General features: G+C 44.5%; 2 protein-coding genes across 2 annotated transcripts in view; both read left to right on the top strand.

The window, feature by feature from the left end:
* Nucleotides 1-10475, top strand: part of LOC128457354 (FRAS1-related extracellular matrix protein 2) — a 51483-nt gene extending 41008 nt beyond the window's left edge. Inside the window, exons 8-20 of the mRNA XM_053442005.1 lie at nt 443-574; nt 1005-1163; nt 2241-2544; nt 3483-3614; nt 4005-4336; nt 7517-7709; nt 7798-7923; nt 8030-8157; nt 8252-8386; nt 8469-8595; nt 8996-9183; nt 9283-9429; nt 9530-10475. Of these exons, the coding sequence (XP_053297980.1) occupies nt 443-574; nt 1005-1163; nt 2241-2544; nt 3483-3614; nt 4005-4336; nt 7517-7709; nt 7798-7923; nt 8030-8157; nt 8252-8386; nt 8469-8595; nt 8996-9183; nt 9283-9429; nt 9530-10069 (2643 nt within the window). The 3' untranslated portion in view covers nt 10070-10475. The remainder of the gene's footprint in view (nt 1-442; nt 575-1004; nt 1164-2240; nt 2545-3482; nt 3615-4004; nt 4337-7516; nt 7710-7797; nt 7924-8029; nt 8158-8251; nt 8387-8468; nt 8596-8995; nt 9184-9282; nt 9430-9529) is intronic.
* Nucleotides 10476-12528: 2053 nt separating this feature from the next.
* Nucleotides 12529-18424, top strand: trim47 (tripartite motif containing 47). Its single transcript, XM_053441611.1, has 8 exons — nt 12529-12747; nt 13408-13619; nt 15523-15568; nt 15687-15782; nt 15986-16210; nt 16368-16390; nt 16483-16604; nt 16722-18424. The coding sequence occupies exons 1-8, from the start codon at nt 12568-12570 to the stop codon at nt 17249-17251; spliced, it is 1434 nt and encodes a 477-aa protein (XP_053297586.1). The 5' UTR covers nt 12529-12567; the 3' UTR covers nt 17252-18424.
* Nucleotides 18425-19246: the final 822 nt, after the last annotated feature.

The raw sequence follows: 19246 nt of genomic DNA, 5'->3' as shown, positions 1-19246 counted from the left end.
CTTTTAGTGCACTGAACCTTTCTTGGCTTAATCAAGGCCTGAAATATTTATGTGAATACATTCGGTCTATTCAAATCATACCTGACTACCCGCTGCTCAAACACTGCAAATCTCCCTGCAGTTTTGAATCATTCAGCTTTGAATATCTCATTTTTGCACAATATTTCTCCGGTGCAGCACCTTTCTGATGCAAAGCTCTATTACTTATGTCGTAAGGAGACGGACCCACCTTTGGCCCCATAGAAACCTGCTAAGAGATATATTACTCTGAGGCAATGAAATATAAAATTAGTCTAATCTTTGAATACTTTATCTAAAAAGCAAAACTTTTGGTTTAATCTGACTTTATTATCACCTAAAAGAAGTATATTTCTTTGATTTATAGTGTGTTGTATATACATCTAATAATTGTCCCTCTATCCCTGTGTGTCTTTGTGTCCAGACATTGAGTTCCGACAGGGGGGACAAGGAGCATGTGGTGGAGGTGGAGGTTCTGTTCGACGGCATCAGAGAGATGAGGGAAGCCTTCACTCTCCACCTGAAGCCTGATGAGAACATGGTGGCTGAAACTCAGGTCAGGATGTGTTCATGAATAACCATCACACAGCAGTCACACCAAATCCAAACTGACAGTGATGGAATTTCAGCTTGATGAAAAATGAAAGAGATAAAACAAGAAAACCGTCACTTTTTCTTTTTTTGATCTGACTCACATTTATCCGGGGTCGGTCCCACTGAAATCACGGATCTCTTTTTTACAAGGTTATCCCAGCCCAGACAACAACAGCACTTACTTTAGTTGTAGCTGAAGGAGTCATGAAAACATTGCACAATGAATAATAGATCACACAAGGAAAGAAGAACAGAAAGCAGGAGAAAAGAGGCAAAGAGGAAAAACAGAAACCATGAATCAACCACGACTGAAGGATTGTAAATCTTGAATGTTATTCCCGAGGTCTGTATCGGTTTGTTCTCATTAAATCTCCCTTTTCTCTCTCGCTCAGGTTACTAAAGTCATCGTGTACATCGAGGAGACCAACAGCATGGCTGACGTCACCTTCCCCTCCTTGCCTCATGTGGTGTCTCTCCTCCATTACGACCACGTCGCCAGGACACCAGACAACCTCCGCCCACCAGCCGGCTACCCTGTCATCTGTGTGACAGTGAGTCAAGCTGGCAGAACAATGTTCAGGAACACAAGCCGCTCTGATGACATCTTGAATTAGGGCGGATGGCGGAGCACTGTCTCACAGCACGATGCTTCTTGATTTGAAACATAGACTGTATGTAAAGATGGATGACACATGTCTTCTTCCTGCGGTTTTACCCGTGTGTGATAACATCATCCCAACACGACAGGAATCATAATTTTATTGTCTCCATTATATTCATACAACTTTCCACCAGAAGCCGGTCGAGATGATTTAACTTGACTTTTGGAGAGCTGTCGTCTTGTCCATCTTTATACGGTCTATAAAAAGATGGAGATTTGACCTCTGGTTGGACCAGAGTCTGTCTGTGTGAGGGTTTGCATGTTCTCCTTAGTTCTCCTCCCAAAGTATAAAGACATGAATGTGAGAGCCCCCCCCCCCACACACACACACACTCAATGTCAGCTGGAATTGGCTCCAACCTGCAGGACCTCATCAGGACCCTCATCCTCTGAGATTGGGGGGGGGGGGGGGGGCACATTATTAACCCTCAGCACTTCAGCTTTTCTTGAGTCAAAGTTAAAGTGTCCTTCCACTGTTTGCCAGTCAGGCCTTGAAAGGCACATTACACAGTTTAGTAGGCCACAGCGTCAGGGCTTTTACTCACAGGAGATCACTTCCACTCTTGAACACAGGCTCAGGGAAACACTTTTCCTGATGTGTTAAGTAATTTGCTTCTCGGGTGAAGGCTGTGTGTGTGTGTGTGTGTGTGTGTGTGTGTGTGTGTGTGTGTGTGTGTGTTGGGGCCAGATGTGTAGGAGGTTCCCCCACAAAGACAAAGCGAAGTACTCTTATCAAAATAAGAGTGTTGAGTGCTGCACTATTAGGTGCCGTGTCAACAGGAAGTCAAACACACAAACACACAAACACAACTCACATAAGCATTTCTCTCTCCATGGAAACAGTCACTCATTTGTATTCGCCTCCTCTCTTTCCTCTTTCTCCTCCGGCATCTGCTGTATCTTCCCCATCTCTCCACTGCCCCCCCCCCCCCGCCACCTGCTGCCATGTTCCTTATCCGCTGTCCAGGCGTGCAACACCAAGTACCCAGACTACGACAAGACGGGCTCGATCTGTGTCAGCGAGCACATCAACAACACCTTGACCCGCTACCGCTGGCTCATCAGCGCTCCGGCCGGCCCGGACGGCGTCACCAGCCCCATGAGGGAGGTGGACTTCGACACCTTCTTCACCTCCTCCAAGAGGATCACGCTGGACTCGGTCTACTTCCAGGCAGGCTCCCGGGTCCAGTGCGCTGCCAGGGCTGTGAATTCGAATGGGGACGAGGGTTTGGAGCTCAGCAGCCCCATCGCCGCTGTCAGCCAGGAGGAAGGTGAGGACGGTGCAATAAGCATTTGCTTTGTGTTTCCAGTTGTGTTTCCATCTTTCGAGAGAGGGAATTAAACAGGGATTTGGAATCAATCATCAGAGCTTTGTTATCGTAGCATCGTGAATGTTCAGAGATAACACATGTGAACGAACACTCCTGAAAATAAAGAAGATATCAAAGAAATATATATATTTTAAATGAAGATTTTAGCGATGGTACGTCTGAATTAAGGTGGAGACAAATTCATATCCTCAATGAAAAAAAAGCTAAATGCCCACAATCCAAATACGACTTGATTTAAGTACATACAGTAAGTATTAGAAAAACTTGAGTATCTATCGTCATTACTCTGGTTTTTAATAACTTCTTAGTCTTTTTAATTGAGCTCCAGTTCAAATTCACTAGAAAGAACAATATTTCAGTACTGTACTCGAGTAAAAGTGACCGTTTATGAAACTATAGTGGGATGAAAACATGGTAGAAGATGCAGAAACCATTTGCTTTGCCTGTATTGAACCATAATGCTGATACAAGCTAAGAGGTGTGTGTGTGGGGGGGGGGGGGGGGGGGGGTCACAGCTCTCAGACTTCTCAAATACAGCCGTTGCTATGCTATTACGTATGCTCCGCTCCCTCCACCCACAAAACCTGAAAGCAACGCTCTCTCTCTCTCTCTCTCTCTCTCTCTCTCTCTCTCTCTCTCTCTCTCTCTCTCCTCTCTCTCTCTCTCTCTCTCTCTCTCTCTCTCTCTCTCTCTCTCCGGGTGGTAGCGAGGTATTCTTAGAAATATGGAAATTGCTACCTGACTCAGTAATGTTTCACGCAGGTTATGAGAAATGTATCTACTGGTGATATGTCAAATAACTACACATTGGAAGTATCAGCTCTAATCACAGCCGCTCAGTTTGACCTTGTCTCCTCGTCTCCCCTGTCAAACTAAAGGAATGTGTCAACCACGTAAGATGGGGACCGTTGGCGCCGAGCCCTTCTCCGCCAAGCTGCGCTACACGGGCACAGACGACCCGCAGCACCCCAACCTCATCAAAGTGACTGTCACCATGCCTCACATCGATGGTAGGTGGGAGCTGGAGGCAGGACGGGTACCACGGATGAAGTGTGATGCAGTGTGTGTGTGTGTAATGTTCACGTCTGGGGATCCTCAGGAGCGCGACAGCCAGAATAGAGATCTCCCTGGTTTTGTCGACCCCTCGGCGTGGAGAGCCTCCAGCACTCCCCGCTACGTAACATTCCCTTCTTGATTTTTAATCAGTTTGCTTCTGCCTTGTCTCCACCAGGTTTCCTTCCTCCTTGCTCCCCTGCTTTTCGTCTTTCATTCCAAAAAGCAGGGGAGCAACCGCCCCCCCCACACCCTCAACTATCTCTTCCCTTTCCAAGTTTCTGAAATAACCATCAAAGGTAGTCGGTGGCTCTCAGTATCACCTCCCCTCTCTCTGTCTCTCGCAGGCATGCTTCCGGTCATCTCCACCCGGCCGCTCATGAACTTTGACCTGACCCTCAGCCCCGACGGAACTCGCGTCGGCAACCACCGCTGCTCCAACCTGCTCGACCACAGCGAGGTCACCACCGGCCACGGCTTCATCACCGCCTCCACGGGCAGCCCCGAGAGCATGGGAGACATGGCGCCCTACCAGTTCAGCGGCGCCCTGCGGGGGAACGGCACGCTGCGCTTCTACAGGAACCTCAACCTGGAGGCCTGTCTCTGGGAGTTCACCAGCTACTACCACATGTCCGAGCTGCTCACCGACTGCGGAGGCACCATAGGGACTGATGGACAGGTGTGTGTGTGTGTGGGGGGGGGGGGAGGTTTCTGTGCACATAGGTCCACAATGCATGAATTCCAATCAGGGGTTTGTATGTGCATTCTGCTTGACTGTTAGTCTTTGTGTGTGTGTGTGTGTGTGTGTGTGTGTGTGTGTGTGTGTGTGTGTGTGTGTGTGTGTGTGTGTGTGTGTGTGTGTGTGTGTGTTTGTGTGTGTGTGTGTGTGTGTGTGTGTGTGTGTGTGTGTGCGTCCACCTGTGCACGTGACAGTCTGTATGCTCAGTTTATTTGCAGCCTCTCTGAGTGAGTCTGTTTGCCTGTGTCTCGCTCGGTGGTGAATGTGTTCCAGCTCTGCAGTCCATCATTGGGATTGGTAACTTTTAGCGTGCGTGCACACACAGGTACACAAAGTTATGCACGCTCAGAAAAAAAGCATTGCCAGCCTACCAGTCTGTCCCATGATCCTCACACCACTGCTCCCAACATGAGGCATTAAAGTTCACCCTCACAGGAAATCTATGAAATTATGAAAGGAACTACTCATTTGGAGAATTATATCCTAAGCACACCAACTTCCCGTCGGTTGTTACCATCCGGCAGCTCTGCTCCGTTTTGCTTTCCCCGGCTCACTGGTTTGACGGTGGAGCTTTTTCCTGAAGAAGTCAGACATCACTGCTAAGTGTTGGTGTTACTGTCAGCTGTCAGTTTGACGCTAACAAACTTCCACTAGCTTTTTACTGTTGTTGCACTCTGCCGTTGTTGCATCATTGCAGCAGATGGTGCAATTGTTGTGTTTTTTTTTGTTTTGTTGTACTCAGTTTTCCGAGCTGCAGTGTTCTTCTCCTGCTTCTTGTTGTTGTTGTGCATTAGGAAACAGACCCCTGCTCCCTGGCTCATGTCCTGCTGCTCTTTTGTGTTCTCTCGGTCTTTGATCTGCGAGCTTCATGGCGCTGATCAGACTGCTGAGTGTGTGCACGTGTGTGCGTGTGCACGTGTGTGTGTCAGAGAGAGAGACAGCAATAGGGAACAAATAAGAAATGAATTTACTCGTCCCCAGTCACAGCGAGAGAACAGCTTGCACACATAGTCACACATGATGCCAGTCATCCACGAGACCCCGAGTCCCCTTCGTTAAGAGAGATCACTGTCACACTGTCACTTGGGTTACAGAAGGGGGGAGAAGCAGTCACAACCTTGCAGCTCCACCAGGGTGCACAAATCAGAGAGTGCAGGAGGAGTTGGATAATTAGTTTCCCTCTGAAGAACCTAAAGACGAAGCTAATGTTCAAACTGGAAAGACACTCAGCAGAGAGGAAACCATCCCTTATGTTCATTTGGACACGGATCTAAAACTAGATCGAAGAATCCACGTTATCTCAGCCACACATCGGTGACAGTTACAGGTATCTGGCCCCATATGTGGCTGACACAAGCCTCCCCCCTATGAAACCACAGTGAAATCCATTAGATCCAGAGTTTTATTTGTATCTGCACCAAATAATACAACAGGGAAATGAAATCAAAGAACATTTGGTAAAAGCGCCCCCTCCCACAATGTTAAAGAACGTGAAAATATAAACCTGGATGTGAATTTGAACCAAAATGTATTGTGTTATTTCCTGCCCACATCCTTCCATCAAGTTTCATGGTTATCCCACCTGTGGTTTTTGAATAATCTTTCTTCTACGATCAAATGCAAATCTTTTATTTCTTCATTGTTATTTATTTAAATCTGTGAGTTACTCCTTTATTTATATGAGAGCTTTGGAAGTGGGGAGTTGTTTTTCATTGTCCTGGGTTGCATTTTTATGAAAGTGTCAAGTAAAGATGACGATATTTCCTGGCAAGATGAACTGCTGCAATATGTATCCCTTCTTTTCCACTCAGTATAAAGTTATTCTTAAAATCGTTTTCAAAATGGAATGATGGCTTTTTCAGACCTGAGCACTGAGGTAGTTTGTCTCAGATGGTTTACAGTCATTTAATTTAAAATTTGGCTCCTGAGTCAGCGATTTCAAAATTTGCTCCACTGAGACTGCACTGATTCTCTGGTGCTTTGGGTGGATTGGGTAATAAATTACAGGTCTTTTGTGCAGATTCTCTCTGTTCTCAAAGATTTTATATCAGACTCTCGATGCAGGGAGACTTTTTGCTGGTTGGATAATTCTGGATTTGTAGTGAAATGATGGAGAACGGCTGGAGAAGGGGGGGGGGGGGGGGTTAGGAATCACCTTCACACTTTATCTGAAAATTGACGCTTACTTGTCTTCAGAGACTCAAACAAAGTATTTAAATTACTTCAAATATATTTAATTTCTGACTTTCTTTTGTATTTGTCAAACTTCTGTGGACACAATACCGTTAGTGAACAGAGACACCTTGAGGCTGACTTGTGTAAATACATCTACAATGTCACGATGGCTCCAAGATGATTGAGATGTTTATAAATCCAAGTAAATCTGATCATATTGATTTTCAAATTGTGTGTACTCACAATTATATTTATTGGATTGTACTTCAATAGTGGTGAACCTGAATTGAAAACATTTTTATTATTAAAACTTAAAACCTTTTTTAGGGTGCACTATTTATTATATAGTATACCTAGCACAAAGTTCTGCCATCAGAAAAAAAGAAGTAAAGAAGTACACAAATAATTATGGTGATAATAATAACAGAGATAAAAGAACAACACTAGCTGGGACTCTGAAGGAAGTATGTTTTGAGCTGAGACTTAAAAGAAGACACCTTCTCAGACAGACTTATTTCCTCAGGCTGTTTGTTCCAGAGCCTTGGGGCCTTGATGACAAACACCGCCCCCACCAGAAGTTCTTTTAAATTCCAAACTTTAAACTAATATAGATAAATAATAACACAAGTCCATGTGACGGTGGTTCTTTATGTGCAGCGCTGAAAGACTTCGTTGAGTAGGAGTGAGAGAGTTCAAGCACCTTGTGGAGGAGAACAGTGGGATCACCTCTTACATCTTCTCACTGCTGTTTATAGCTGATCGACCTACATTAGCTGGATAATGCAACTGTTGTGATACATTACCTATATGTCTGGTTTATGCTTCTACTACAATATCTAGTAAAGAAACCGTATCTTGTTACTCCCTAAAAACATTATGGGCTTAAAATTGTAAGCATTCGATAGACTTGTTCTTCACTCGTGGCTGCTGGAAACATCTGTGCAGGTGCTGAACCTGGTCCAGTCCTACGTGACCCTGCGTGTGCCTCTCTACGTGTCCTACGTGTTCCACTCGCCCGTGGGAACCGGCGGCTGGCAGCACTTCGACCTGCAGTCCGAGCTGCGTCTTACGTTTGTGTACGACACAGCCATTCTGTGGAAGGACGGCATCGGCAGCCCCCCGCAGGCCGATCTGCAGGGTGAGTCCCAAAGGATTGTGGAGAAACTGTAGTTACCATTTGTGGCAAACAGCTTCCTGTAGAATCCTGCGTGTTTGCATGTGTCCAGGTGCGTTGTACCCGACCAGCATGCGGATCAATGAGCAGGGGCGTTTGGTGGTGAACTTCCGCACCAAGGCTCGTTTCAGGGGTCTGTTCGTGGAGTCTCACTCTGGAGGCAGGATCAAAAGAGCTGGTGAGTCTGATAACACAGATTAAATGATCAGTTTCATTGATTTATATTTTTTTTTAATGAATCAGCCGTTGTGAACTTCTCCTCCTCTCGATGTCTGTGACCACAGGAGCCTCCACGTCCTCCATGGTGATGAGTGTGGACCACCCCGGCCTGACCTTCAACCTCACATTAGTGAGGAGTGAGCCCACCTACAACCAGCCCGTCCAGCAGTGGACCTTCACATCAGACTTTGCTGTAAGTATGGCTGCATTAACTATTTATTTGTGCGCTGTGTAAACACCGGGACAGAGACAGTCTCATGCTTGTGTGTCTTCTCTGCCTCCCACAGGTGAGAGACTACTCCGGGACCTTCACGGTGAAGCTGATCCCCTGTACCACAGCACAGAACATGGAGTACACTGTTCCACCGGTTTGCAGTCCCAGAGAACCCGTCACCTTCGACCTCGACATCAGGTTCCAGCAAGTAAGACAGACTGTTTTCCTTTGTTTCGCTCTCTCTTTAGGTCACAGTGCTATCCCTCTCTAACCGTGTCCCCCCCCCCCAGGTGAGCGACCCGGTTGCAGTAGAATTCAGTTTGAACACTCAGTTGTTCCTGTTGTCTAAGAGGAGTCTGTGGCTCTCCGATGGCTCCACAGGTTTCGGTCAGGAGAGCGACGTGGCCTTTTCCGAGGGTAAGTGTCCTCTGACAAGCTTAAAAACCTAATCACCTTGGCTTTGATCATTTCAGGGGAGATTTACAAAGAACCACTCTAGATGTTTTTGTCCCATTATCTACCTTACATCACTTTCTGATGCTGTTAATTGATGCAGTGACCATTATATCAGCTAGCATTACACAACTGAAATTCAGGTCTGAAATCATTACATTTTACTGGAAGACCACATACACATTAGCATCGTCATCTTTGAAAGGATTAAATTTATTTGGATAAAATTAGATTAGATAAAAGAACAGGAAGAAAATGAATCAAATATCTACATTTTAATGATGTGGACATGGGTTGGCACTAATGTTCTCTATATTGTTTTGATCTCTTTTTTTCTATAAATGTGACTCATGCTTTGTTTCAGGTGATACGATCTATGGCCGTGTGATGGTCGACCCCGTGCAGAACCTGGGAGACTCTTTCTTCTGCAGCATAGAGAAGGTTTTCCTCTGCACCGGTGCTGATGGATACGTCCCAAAGTACAATCCCACCAAGTTTGAATTTGGCTGCCTGGCTGACTCTCCATCGCTGCTCTATAGATTCAAGATTCTTGTGAGTATTTCCAAGTAGTTTCAAAGCACTGAGAAGGATTACAAGTTTTTATTTTACAGTCAACACAAAATAAATGTTCCCTCCTAACACCGTCATCAGGACAAGGCTCAGCCGGAGACTCAGGCCCGAGTGTTTGGTGACGTGAGTTTTAACGCTGCGCTGGCAGTGGACGATCCGTCGGCCATGTCCCTCGTCAGGCAGCCGGGCTCTGATGGCTTCAGACTGGACTCCACAGCCATGTTTCAGGTCTCCTATATCTTATTAATCCTCATAAACAATTGCTTCAAAAAGCAAGGACTGCAATAGCTTTGTGAACTGAATCCTGATGATTTTGTGTGCTCCTCAGGTTGCCGCAGGCCGCGAGTGGTTCATTCACACCATCTACACAGTCCGATCCAAAGAGAGCGCTAACAGAGGGATCGGGAAGCGCAGCCTCGAGTACCACTCCATGGTTTCCTCCAGCAGCGACCTGACCTCGAGTGTCAAAGGTCACCGCTCCAGGAGGTCAGCCGGCGATGAGGTCCCAGAGGTCGCCGAGGATATCGGAGCCGACGACAACCGCGGCACCAACATCATGCACATGGCTTTGGACCGCACCAAGCGGCGGGCGGCGGGGCTGAGCGAGATGTTCGCCAACGGGCTGGAACCCAGTGAGCTGAACGCAGAGGAGGAAGAGGAGGGTCTGGTGACTGTGGTGGGGGCGCTGGTGGGCGTTCTGCTGACCGCACTCGTCGTGGTCTGCGTCGTGCTCGTGCTGCGATCCAGACAGAAGGACGTGAAGGAGGGGTGGAGGGAGGGGGTGCAGGAGGTGGTGAAGGGGTCTGTGAGCACGGAGCCCATGCTGGTGGTGAGGATGCAGGACTGCCACAACAGCTCAGAGGTCTGAGCAGCGGACAGATGGACAAAGGGATGAGGGAGCTTTTATAAAAACTTTGGGATTTTCTTTTCTTTTCATTTTTTTAATTGATATAAAATGTCTTTCATAACACCAAAAATCTGATGAGAGGGATCATATGCGTTATTGGGTGTGAGTGTGCGCGTGTCTGCTTGTGGGGGGGGTTTCTACAGTATATTGGTTCCCTTATGCACCTGGATTCCAGCACAGAAACCAGTCCCACACACTTTACTTCACATTCCAGCTCGTACTTGTCGTGGTAGCGTCAGGTTTCCATTCTCTCTCCAACCGGCTTTGAGGTGTCAAAGTGCCTGAAGCAGCCAAGTCCCTTCAGGACGGGGTGAGTCACAGAGAGCAGCTCGTGTCACACAGCCACAGATGTGACGTGGCAGGTGAATCCTGGGTAAATGTCTCAAAGTGATGTGAACGCTCACACTGAGAGGAGAAGTGTAAGAAGAGCATTCAGACGCTGTCGACCTGAAACCTTCTGTGCAACTCTTTAACACATCACTGCAAAACCGGGGCCTTGTTAAAACACTGCAAACAATAAACTGGATTTCTTCACACATTTGTGTAGCATTTTACAATTGCATTGTGGATGCAAACGTCCAGTATTTACACAATAATCTCCCTTCACTGTCCTCAGAGTTAATTCAAATCCATCCATGCAAGGATTATATTAGTTGAAAGAGAAAGATCGGACTGATAAGAATTATTCAACCTATATATTTGGCTCCAGATTTATTATAAAACATTCTGCATAAGTAGATTAATCTTCATCCCGGGCTGAACTGTGCCTTTAGGCCTCATATTCGTTATAGACGTTCACGCTGGATTACACAATGATAAACAAAAACAAATAAACACAATCTGTGAAGGAAACCTGCATGACTCTCATATCAGTCGACTGGAGACGAAAACCACTGCTGTCAGAATTTAACCAGCTGAATATTTGATTCATCCACCATGTGTACTGTTCATTTGTGTTCCCATAAAATGAGGACATTTCTTCTCGAGATGTGTCAACCAGCTGTGTAGCTGCTGAGTTGGGTTCTTTACACTTTGTTTTTCCTCATGTTGTGTGTCTTATGTAAGATAATCTAATCAAACACTGGTTAAGACACACACATGTAAGACACTCATCTCAGGAGCTCTGTACTTTTCAGATATTGGTCTGTGTGTTCTCACTAAATTCACTTTTGACTGAAGCTCCATCTCTGTGGAGCCGCTTCTGATACACTGCTCTTAAGTGTGATGCTGTGAACAAGCAACTACTGAATTCACACACAACGATTTGACCCTGAAACTATGTTCCTGTGCTTTATTTCTGTCACTCGTGCTGTGTGGGTGATCACTGTTCTGACTCACGTTTGTTCGAACAAAGGATGCAAACAAAAAACAGCTTCTTTACAGATCAGTGTGTCGCCATGAGAAATGTTACATTTAGGGCATTTCATATTATCTGCTCTCTCGTTATTTTCATCAACGTCACTGGTGAAATTTCCGTCTTGTTGAAAAACCTGTGTCTTACTCTGCTTCGGATATACGACAAGCTGAGATCAGTGTTCCTAAATATCTGTCTTGGTGTTGTGAGTCATGACCGTGTACTTGTTTCCAATGTTCATCAGGGTTGTGTCTGATGTGATGAGCCTCATCTGTGGTGTGAATCAGTGTGAGGGGTGTACGGGTGTGTGTACAGCGTGTGTACTGTGTGGAAACCTTCATGTGAATCCTTATTATTTTCACCCTGATGAATTTGGAAATGAAACCATATCTGACATCAAATGCACTTTTTATGAGCCACATCCCTCACACATGCCAATCCAAGCTATGCAATGTAATGTATAACCCACAGCCAGTTATCCCCATGTATATGACAACCTTAGCACAAACAGTCAAACTTGATAATCACTTTGTGTCTTTTTATGAATGGGTTTTTATGTACATGTATTTAAGAATAAACAGTGATGCTTACTGGTAGGGATGTGTTGATTTCACTGAGTGAAGACCTGGAATATGAACTCAAAAATTAGTTTTAAAGATTGTTCTGCTTTGAGGCTTGAAATCAGGATTGTGTTTATTGATGAGTAGATTTTGAACATACAAGGATTTAGCTTTGTTGTTTGGTGCATAAACAAACACAGGGAAATAAAAAGCTAATTAAGCAGCAATTAGTCCTGTAGATCGAGGAGAGAGAGGAAGACAGGAACTGAAAGTACAAGAGCAACACGTGAAAAAGTTATAGTTATATTTAGTAATTCATCTTTGAAAACTGTCCCGGTGTTTTAACTGATAGATAAATATCGATATAGAAGTTTTTTGTTTTAGGATCGAACCCCCAAATGTGATGGTATCGCCCGCAGAGCAGGAGGGAGAAAGGGCCGAGTCTGATTGGCTTGAAAGGGGAGATGACGTAGCACAAATTTGGTCGCAGCCCTTCTTCCGCCCTCACTTCCTGCACGCCGTGTCGCTGCTGCTGGTCCGTGAACATGGCGTCCGCCGGAGCTGCAGACGACTGGAAGAAGGAGCTCACATGTGCGATCTGTCTGGATTATTTCAAGGACCCCGTCATCCTGAAGTGCGGCCACAGCTTCTGTCGCTTCTGCATCTGCATGCACTGGGACGAGAATGGTTCGGACTACGGCTACCAGTGCCCCCAGTGCCGAACGGTGCGTTGGTGCACGTCCGCCGCTTGCTTTGCGTCACTCAGTGTGATGCTGCCGTTAAGAGACATTATTAATATAATTTATAAATCAACTGACTCAAAGTGGCTGAGCCTTGTGTGATGATATTATCCACCCAGTGTATTGTGTAGCCACTGCTGCTAGCTGACGTTAGCTAGCTAAAATGTTAGCAGCAGGTAAAAAAAACTCCATTGCTTGGCAGGTCGTCAATTGACAACAATTAAAAACAATAAAGAGAAAATAAAGGAAATGGAGACATTTTCATGCAAAGGGGCCAAGACACGTGATTTGTCCAAAAACGTGTATAGCGTATCTGGATTGTTTGTAGCCACTGTTGCTAGCTGACGTTAGCTAGCTAGAATGTAACAGCAGTTAAAAAGCGTTTATTTTGTAGACGTGTAACATCGAGAGTAGTAATATATGGAAGTAAAGCTATTTTCCGGGCTAGGGACAAGTGACACGGGTGTACAGTATATCTGAATGGGAGTGTTTGTAGCTACTGCTGCTAGCTCCCGTTAGCTAGCTACAATGCTGCAGCATATACAACAGTAGCTGTGTGTTTTGGCTGATACAAGAGAGATGTTGTATTGTACAATAAACACACGCTGAACAAAACTACAAAGACGTTTCTCTTTGTCCACTCAGGTGTTCAACAAGAGGACGTTCACCAAGAACTACCTGGTGCAGAACCTGGTGGCCAAACTGGACGATCTGGAGTGTTTGGGCTCCAGCTCTTCGCCCCCCCAGCCTGTCAAAGTAGACGGGAAGTGTGAGCAGCATGGAGAAGAGCTGAAACTCTACTGCCAGACTGACAAAAGGCTGATCTGTGTTGTGTGCCGGGAATCCAGAGCACACAGGTTGGTTCGTGTATTCACCTTTTTTATATAGGGATACTACAGACTTGTTGGTTTACTCTGAAAAGACTTATTTCTCGCATGTACGTGCTTGCAGGACAAGATTCATTGTTATCAACAGTGACTGATTGCTCAAGTTGTCGTTGTACACCTTGTCATCAACATGAATCTGCACCGATGCCTAAACCAACAACATGCAAAAAGTAGAGGCAAATATTCATTGCATCTTTGCAAATCTGAAAGAGACTCCCTCGGAATCCAAATCCCAAAATCAGAGTTTAATTTGTTCCTTCAAGAAGAAGACGACAAATCCTCATTTGAAATGTTACTGAAATAAGTCATTCTTTTTAGAATAGTTATTTAATCGACTGTGATTAATCTACAAATTCCAGAACTATAATAGAACTTTACAGTAAAGTTTCCACATCCGTGTACAAAAGGGTTATGGGGACATGGACATTTGTATCGAACAAGACAGAACATTTCCCCAAAATTTGTACTATTCAGAATTTGTTGACTTAATATATATATATATTTTTAAGCAACTGTCATTGTTGTATTCACTTAAAATCTGTCATCATCCTCTCAGGCTTAGCTTAGCTGGTCTAAAACCTGTCTGTCTAATCTGGCCAAAGATAGCCCAGTGTTTTCTGTTTCATATTTTTGCCATTGAAGCCAAATACTTGTGGCAAATATCACAATGTGTCTGCTGGCCCCTAAACCTCCATCGTTATTCACATTGTGCCCTCAGTTTGTTATCCTTTCTAATGTTCCAGTGTGAAGTTGTTAGACTGTATAAACCTTATCACTAAGAATTTACCAGAGGCAAGAGTTTGAGGAATGTCTTTGTGAAATCTGAGTCCAGCTGGCAGTCCCTATTCGCAGTTGCCATGGCACTCAAGGCCGTAGCACAGACTTTAATCGTAAAAGATTTGATAAACAGCATCAGAGTGTAAACAGAACACTGGTGCCTGTCAGGGTCACAGGAGACGAGGTCGTCTTTTGTATTCTTTTCTTTTGCGTGAACTAAACATGGTTCACAAGCATTGTGAACTTTATCCGCTCTTAAGTTTTCCCCAAACAAATCTTTAATCTACTTTAACATGCACCTTATTAAACCCCGGTTGTTCTGATTAATACATTTTAACTGTTAGGATTGTGGATTTTTAACAGTGAAACAAGCTGATCTCTTCCTCAAATCAAAGCTCCTGGCGAGGTCGTGTTTATCTGTTCTGGGTTCTGGGTTTAAGAATGAGTGGCTCAGAGCTTTTGAAATAAGAGCTCTGAGGCTCTGGAACTCTGCCTGAGGAAATACGACAGGCTGAGTCAGTATCTTCCTTTTTTAAATCAAAGCTTAAACATACTTTATTATATCACAGTCCCTGATTTTACCTAATTGTAGTTTTTATTACTGTATTAGGTCATGCTCAAAACTGCTGCCACACATGAAGTGTTTTTATTCTATATTCTTCTTTTATAGATTCGATGTATTAGGCGCTTTGTAACTATGTTTAAAGAAGTGCCAAATAAATGGTTATTATTGTTTTTTTATGTTAAGGATTTGATAAACAACAGTCTTTACTCGTGTATGTTTGGGTTTTGTTGTCCTACTCAAACAGACAATCTCCCTATTTGGACAGGTACATTTTGTATGGGTGTAAATACGCAAAGGACCATGACCTTCAGCCTACACCAGCAAACGTAGCGATGCAGCAACAGAGGCAGTGAAGAAGAAGACTAAACACACTGTTTTTATAAAGAGTGAAATGCTGCTTGTACTGTTTATGTTTTTGTTGCACCTCAAGTTGAAATGCTGAATGTAAACATGACCTCACTCAAGCTGAAGCATTGTGAGAGTGACACGCTGCTCTGGGAACTAACTAGTTGTCCTCCTGTTTCCTTTCAGACACCATGAGGTGGCACCGGTGCCAGAAGTTGCCAATGATATGAGGGTGAGTTGGCAAAGAGATCAGAGATTGTTTTCTTCAGCCCATCTAACATCTATTAAAAAACTGATTCATAATTTTCTGACATAATATACATGTTTCTTGATGTAATGTTTTATTGCAGATGGATTTGAAGCAGAAGCTAATTGAGCTCAACTGGGAGAAGTCTGCGTGTTTGGACATTACAACGGCTGAAACGCTAAACAAAGATGAAGCAGTGGTAAGGGAAGGAACTTCCTTTTGGAACTTAACTTCTACCCTCTGGAAGTCTTCAGTTTGACTAGTTTAATTCAAGTAGACTTAAATCCAAAGACCAATCGATCCTTGAGGCCCAATTTATCTGACATCATGAAGTGTTCACAAATAGTTGTTAAACTTACCATCATCAAATCCTTTATGCTGAACTGTTGAACTGTTCCAAAGGTCAACAAACGGAGAATCAAGGAGAAGATAGAAGCGGATATCGGTGCCATGGTCCAGTTCCTGCTGAGTGAGCGAGACTCCCTGCTCGAGGGCCTGGAGATCCAGGCAGAGGACACCGTGTCACTGTTGGATGAAAACCTGGAGATGCTGGAGAAGGAAGGTGCAGATTTGGACAAAGTCATAGCTGATATCCACGGCCACATCGGTGGGAAGACGAGCTTTGAGGTCAGTGCGACTTAATATCGACTTTCTTTCTTTCATTCTTAAGTTAGTTAGAAAAAGAAAGCCAGTTGTAGTGATGACGAATGGAATAGCCCCGCCCTTGTTTGGTTACTTTTGCTGTAGGTTCTGTTCTAATCAAAATGTCTCTTTCTTCCAACAGAGTCTTGCTGAGACATGGAAAGAGTAAGTGACTAAACATGCATTTGAACCTATGAAGTCTCGCCTGTCTGTTTGGTAACACATTTGTTTTGTCACGTCACCGCCTCCCTTCCCAGAGTCGTCCACCGCGAGCCCTTCCCCAGCCCCGAGGTTCTGGGTGTGAATACTGGATATCCCAAATACTCGGGGCCCATCCAGCTTATCTTGTGGAAGAAGATGATGCACGTGCTGCACACCAGTGAGTCTCCTCTGCACACTGGAGCAGATACTGGGCACAGTGAAGATGCTCCATTAGATGGACATTTATACATAAATTAAGTATAGTTAAATCCTGAATTCTTCTGTGTCCCTGTAGTGCCTCAGAACCTGACCCTGGACCCCAACACCGCTCACCCATACCTGTTCATCTCAGACTTTGACACCAAGGTGGAGGAGGGCCACGTGCGTAACCAGGACCCGGAGATGCCCAGCCGCTTCAGCCGATTCTGTGGGGTGCTGGCCATAGCCCAGTACTCCAGTGGCCAGCACTACTGGGAGGTGGATGTGAGGGACAAAGGCGTGTGGTACCTGGGAGTCACCACTCAGAGCAGCAACAGGAAGGGCTTCGTCAACCTCACGCCCTCCGCAGGATACTGGAGCCTGTGTCTGCAGGACCGGCTGTACGCCAACGACGAGGACGGACGCATCCCAGTGGCCGACCACTGGGACTCCCCCCGGGTGGGCGTGTTTCTGGACTACGACAAAGGACGCCTCAGCTTCTACGACGGCGTCACAATGAAGAGACTCTACATGTTTGACACCTGCTTTGATGAAGCGGTCAGCCCGTTCTTCAGCCCAGGGAAAAACGATCCAGGCAGCCGGCTGCAGATATGCCACTATTACTGAACGAGCTGCAGTGAGGCTTTTAAATGAATTGTGTAAGAGTCAACTCGTGTACGCCTGTGATTCCAGATGTGCTGTTGGCTAGGAGCGCCGGTTTAGACACACACACACTGTAGGCTCATAGCCTGACTACTGTGGCCGGGTGTCAGCAGAGGAACTGTGTCTGCTGGGAACCAGTTAACCGACGGCTCTGATCCTGTTCGCAGCCGCGATGCTCCACCACTGTACATAAACCTGTTGGCTGAGTTTTTGTTGGACCGGGTCAGTGCTCCAGCCGTGTTGGTTAGTCCTGTTAGGAAACATGGCCTCGTTATCACATTGATACTTGTCGACAGTTACTCGTTAGTTCAGCCTGAAGTCGGTGCTGATGGCCTTCATGTCTCAGTGACTGGATTCAGTCACGCTCTCGACTCTCGGACCTCGTTTGACCTCCAGGAACTAATGGCTCAGGTTCTTTTGTGGATTTTAACACCAGTGCAGATTTTATCTTTCAAAACTTTACCTTTTTTTTATTATGTACATTCTGTACTTCTTTGGACCGTTGCAATTTCCTCTGTTTATTGTTCCGAGTCACATTTTTGTGAGCAGTTATACAAACCAGATTTAAAACTAGGTCAGTTCCAAAGTGAGCAAGTGCAAAAATGCTCAAAGATTGTAGTGACCAATTATTAGCATTTCATTAATGTAGTTAATCAGCTACATACGCCCGATCATTTTTATCTGTGGTTGAACCCGTAGATGTGTTTTACTGTATAATGACATTCCATCACATCCAAGAGCCAAAACAGTGTTTATTTTAGATTCTGTTATATAATCCTGCTTCACTTGTTTTGACGATTTGGCCATTTTATTCAAATTGAATGTAAAATACCTGTATATAGACGGCTGTACAAATATTTGTCATTTCTTCTGAAATGTTTGATTTTACTTATTTTCTTTCTTGTGCAGTTTGCCAATGTTTTTATTGCGAGGCAGAGTAGAAACATTTACTAGGATCAGTGATAATATTTGAGAAGACGTACAATCAACCTCAAGATGCTTTTAGTTTTTGTATGTTTTGCCTATGATGGTGTATTTCATTTCATACCTGTGCATACTTTTGGTTGCTTTTCTCATCCATGCGTACAGGAAGCAGTTTGAGATGTCTTGCTAAGCGACATAAAAATGATATTGTTATTCCTGTTTTGGGCCGTTTCTTGCTTCATTTCTCACTTTATGACGGTTTTAAAAGAAAAAAGCATTTCATTTTTTTTATCTGATCAACAATTTCCCTCTCAAATTGCGTTCTTGGGCTTTACATGTGAAGTTCATGGGGAAGGCTTTCTGTGTTTACACCCTAAACTACATCATAAATCTGACAGAAATGCTGAGTGACTGCAGTGGCCAGACAGCTGTCGGGTTGTGGTTTCCTGTTTTCTCATCTCTTGCTATTCCTGTTCAGCATCTAACCTTCAACGGAGGAAACTAATAGTTGAACAATATCCTCACCATGAATTGTGAACTGAATATCTCTGCCTTTTTATTGCTCAGTTTACAGAGAGCTGTCCCCATTTGACTATGCGGAAATTCACTATAATGCTTCAATACCCTTAAAATACTGTTTTAAGATATAAACTGACATTTCTATTCATCTCTTAAGATTAGTGGAGACAAGTGTTTTAACTATTTTTTTTTTATCTGAAAATGGCAGGTGTCATTTTTCAAAGAAATTCTTACCCTTCCTCAAAACGGCTTGAATTCACCGAGGTGTGGTTTTATCAAATGGACCATTTGCACAACAGCTGGTTGTCTTATTTTTTTTAATATTTACAATCAAACCTTTGCCATGATTACATAGTGATTAATTCTGTGTAAGACTGGCCTCTTGTAATTCACAATGGGACAACACAAAATGGTTGAAATTACATTGGAAAAATAAGTTGTTGGACTGACAAAAGAAATGAATGAAATTGACGATATTGATCACAAACAAATTAACAGTTTATTCAAGTTAAGTTA

The sequence above is a fragment of the Pleuronectes platessa genome, chromosome 15, assembly GCF_947347685.1.
Source record: "Pleuronectes platessa chromosome 15, fPlePla1.1, whole genome shotgun sequence".
NCBI lineage: Eukaryota > Metazoa > Chordata > Actinopteri > Pleuronectiformes > Pleuronectidae > Pleuronectes > Pleuronectes platessa.
Note: the sequence above shows the minus strand (reverse complement) of the source record. Positions and strands in the feature narration are given on the sequence as shown.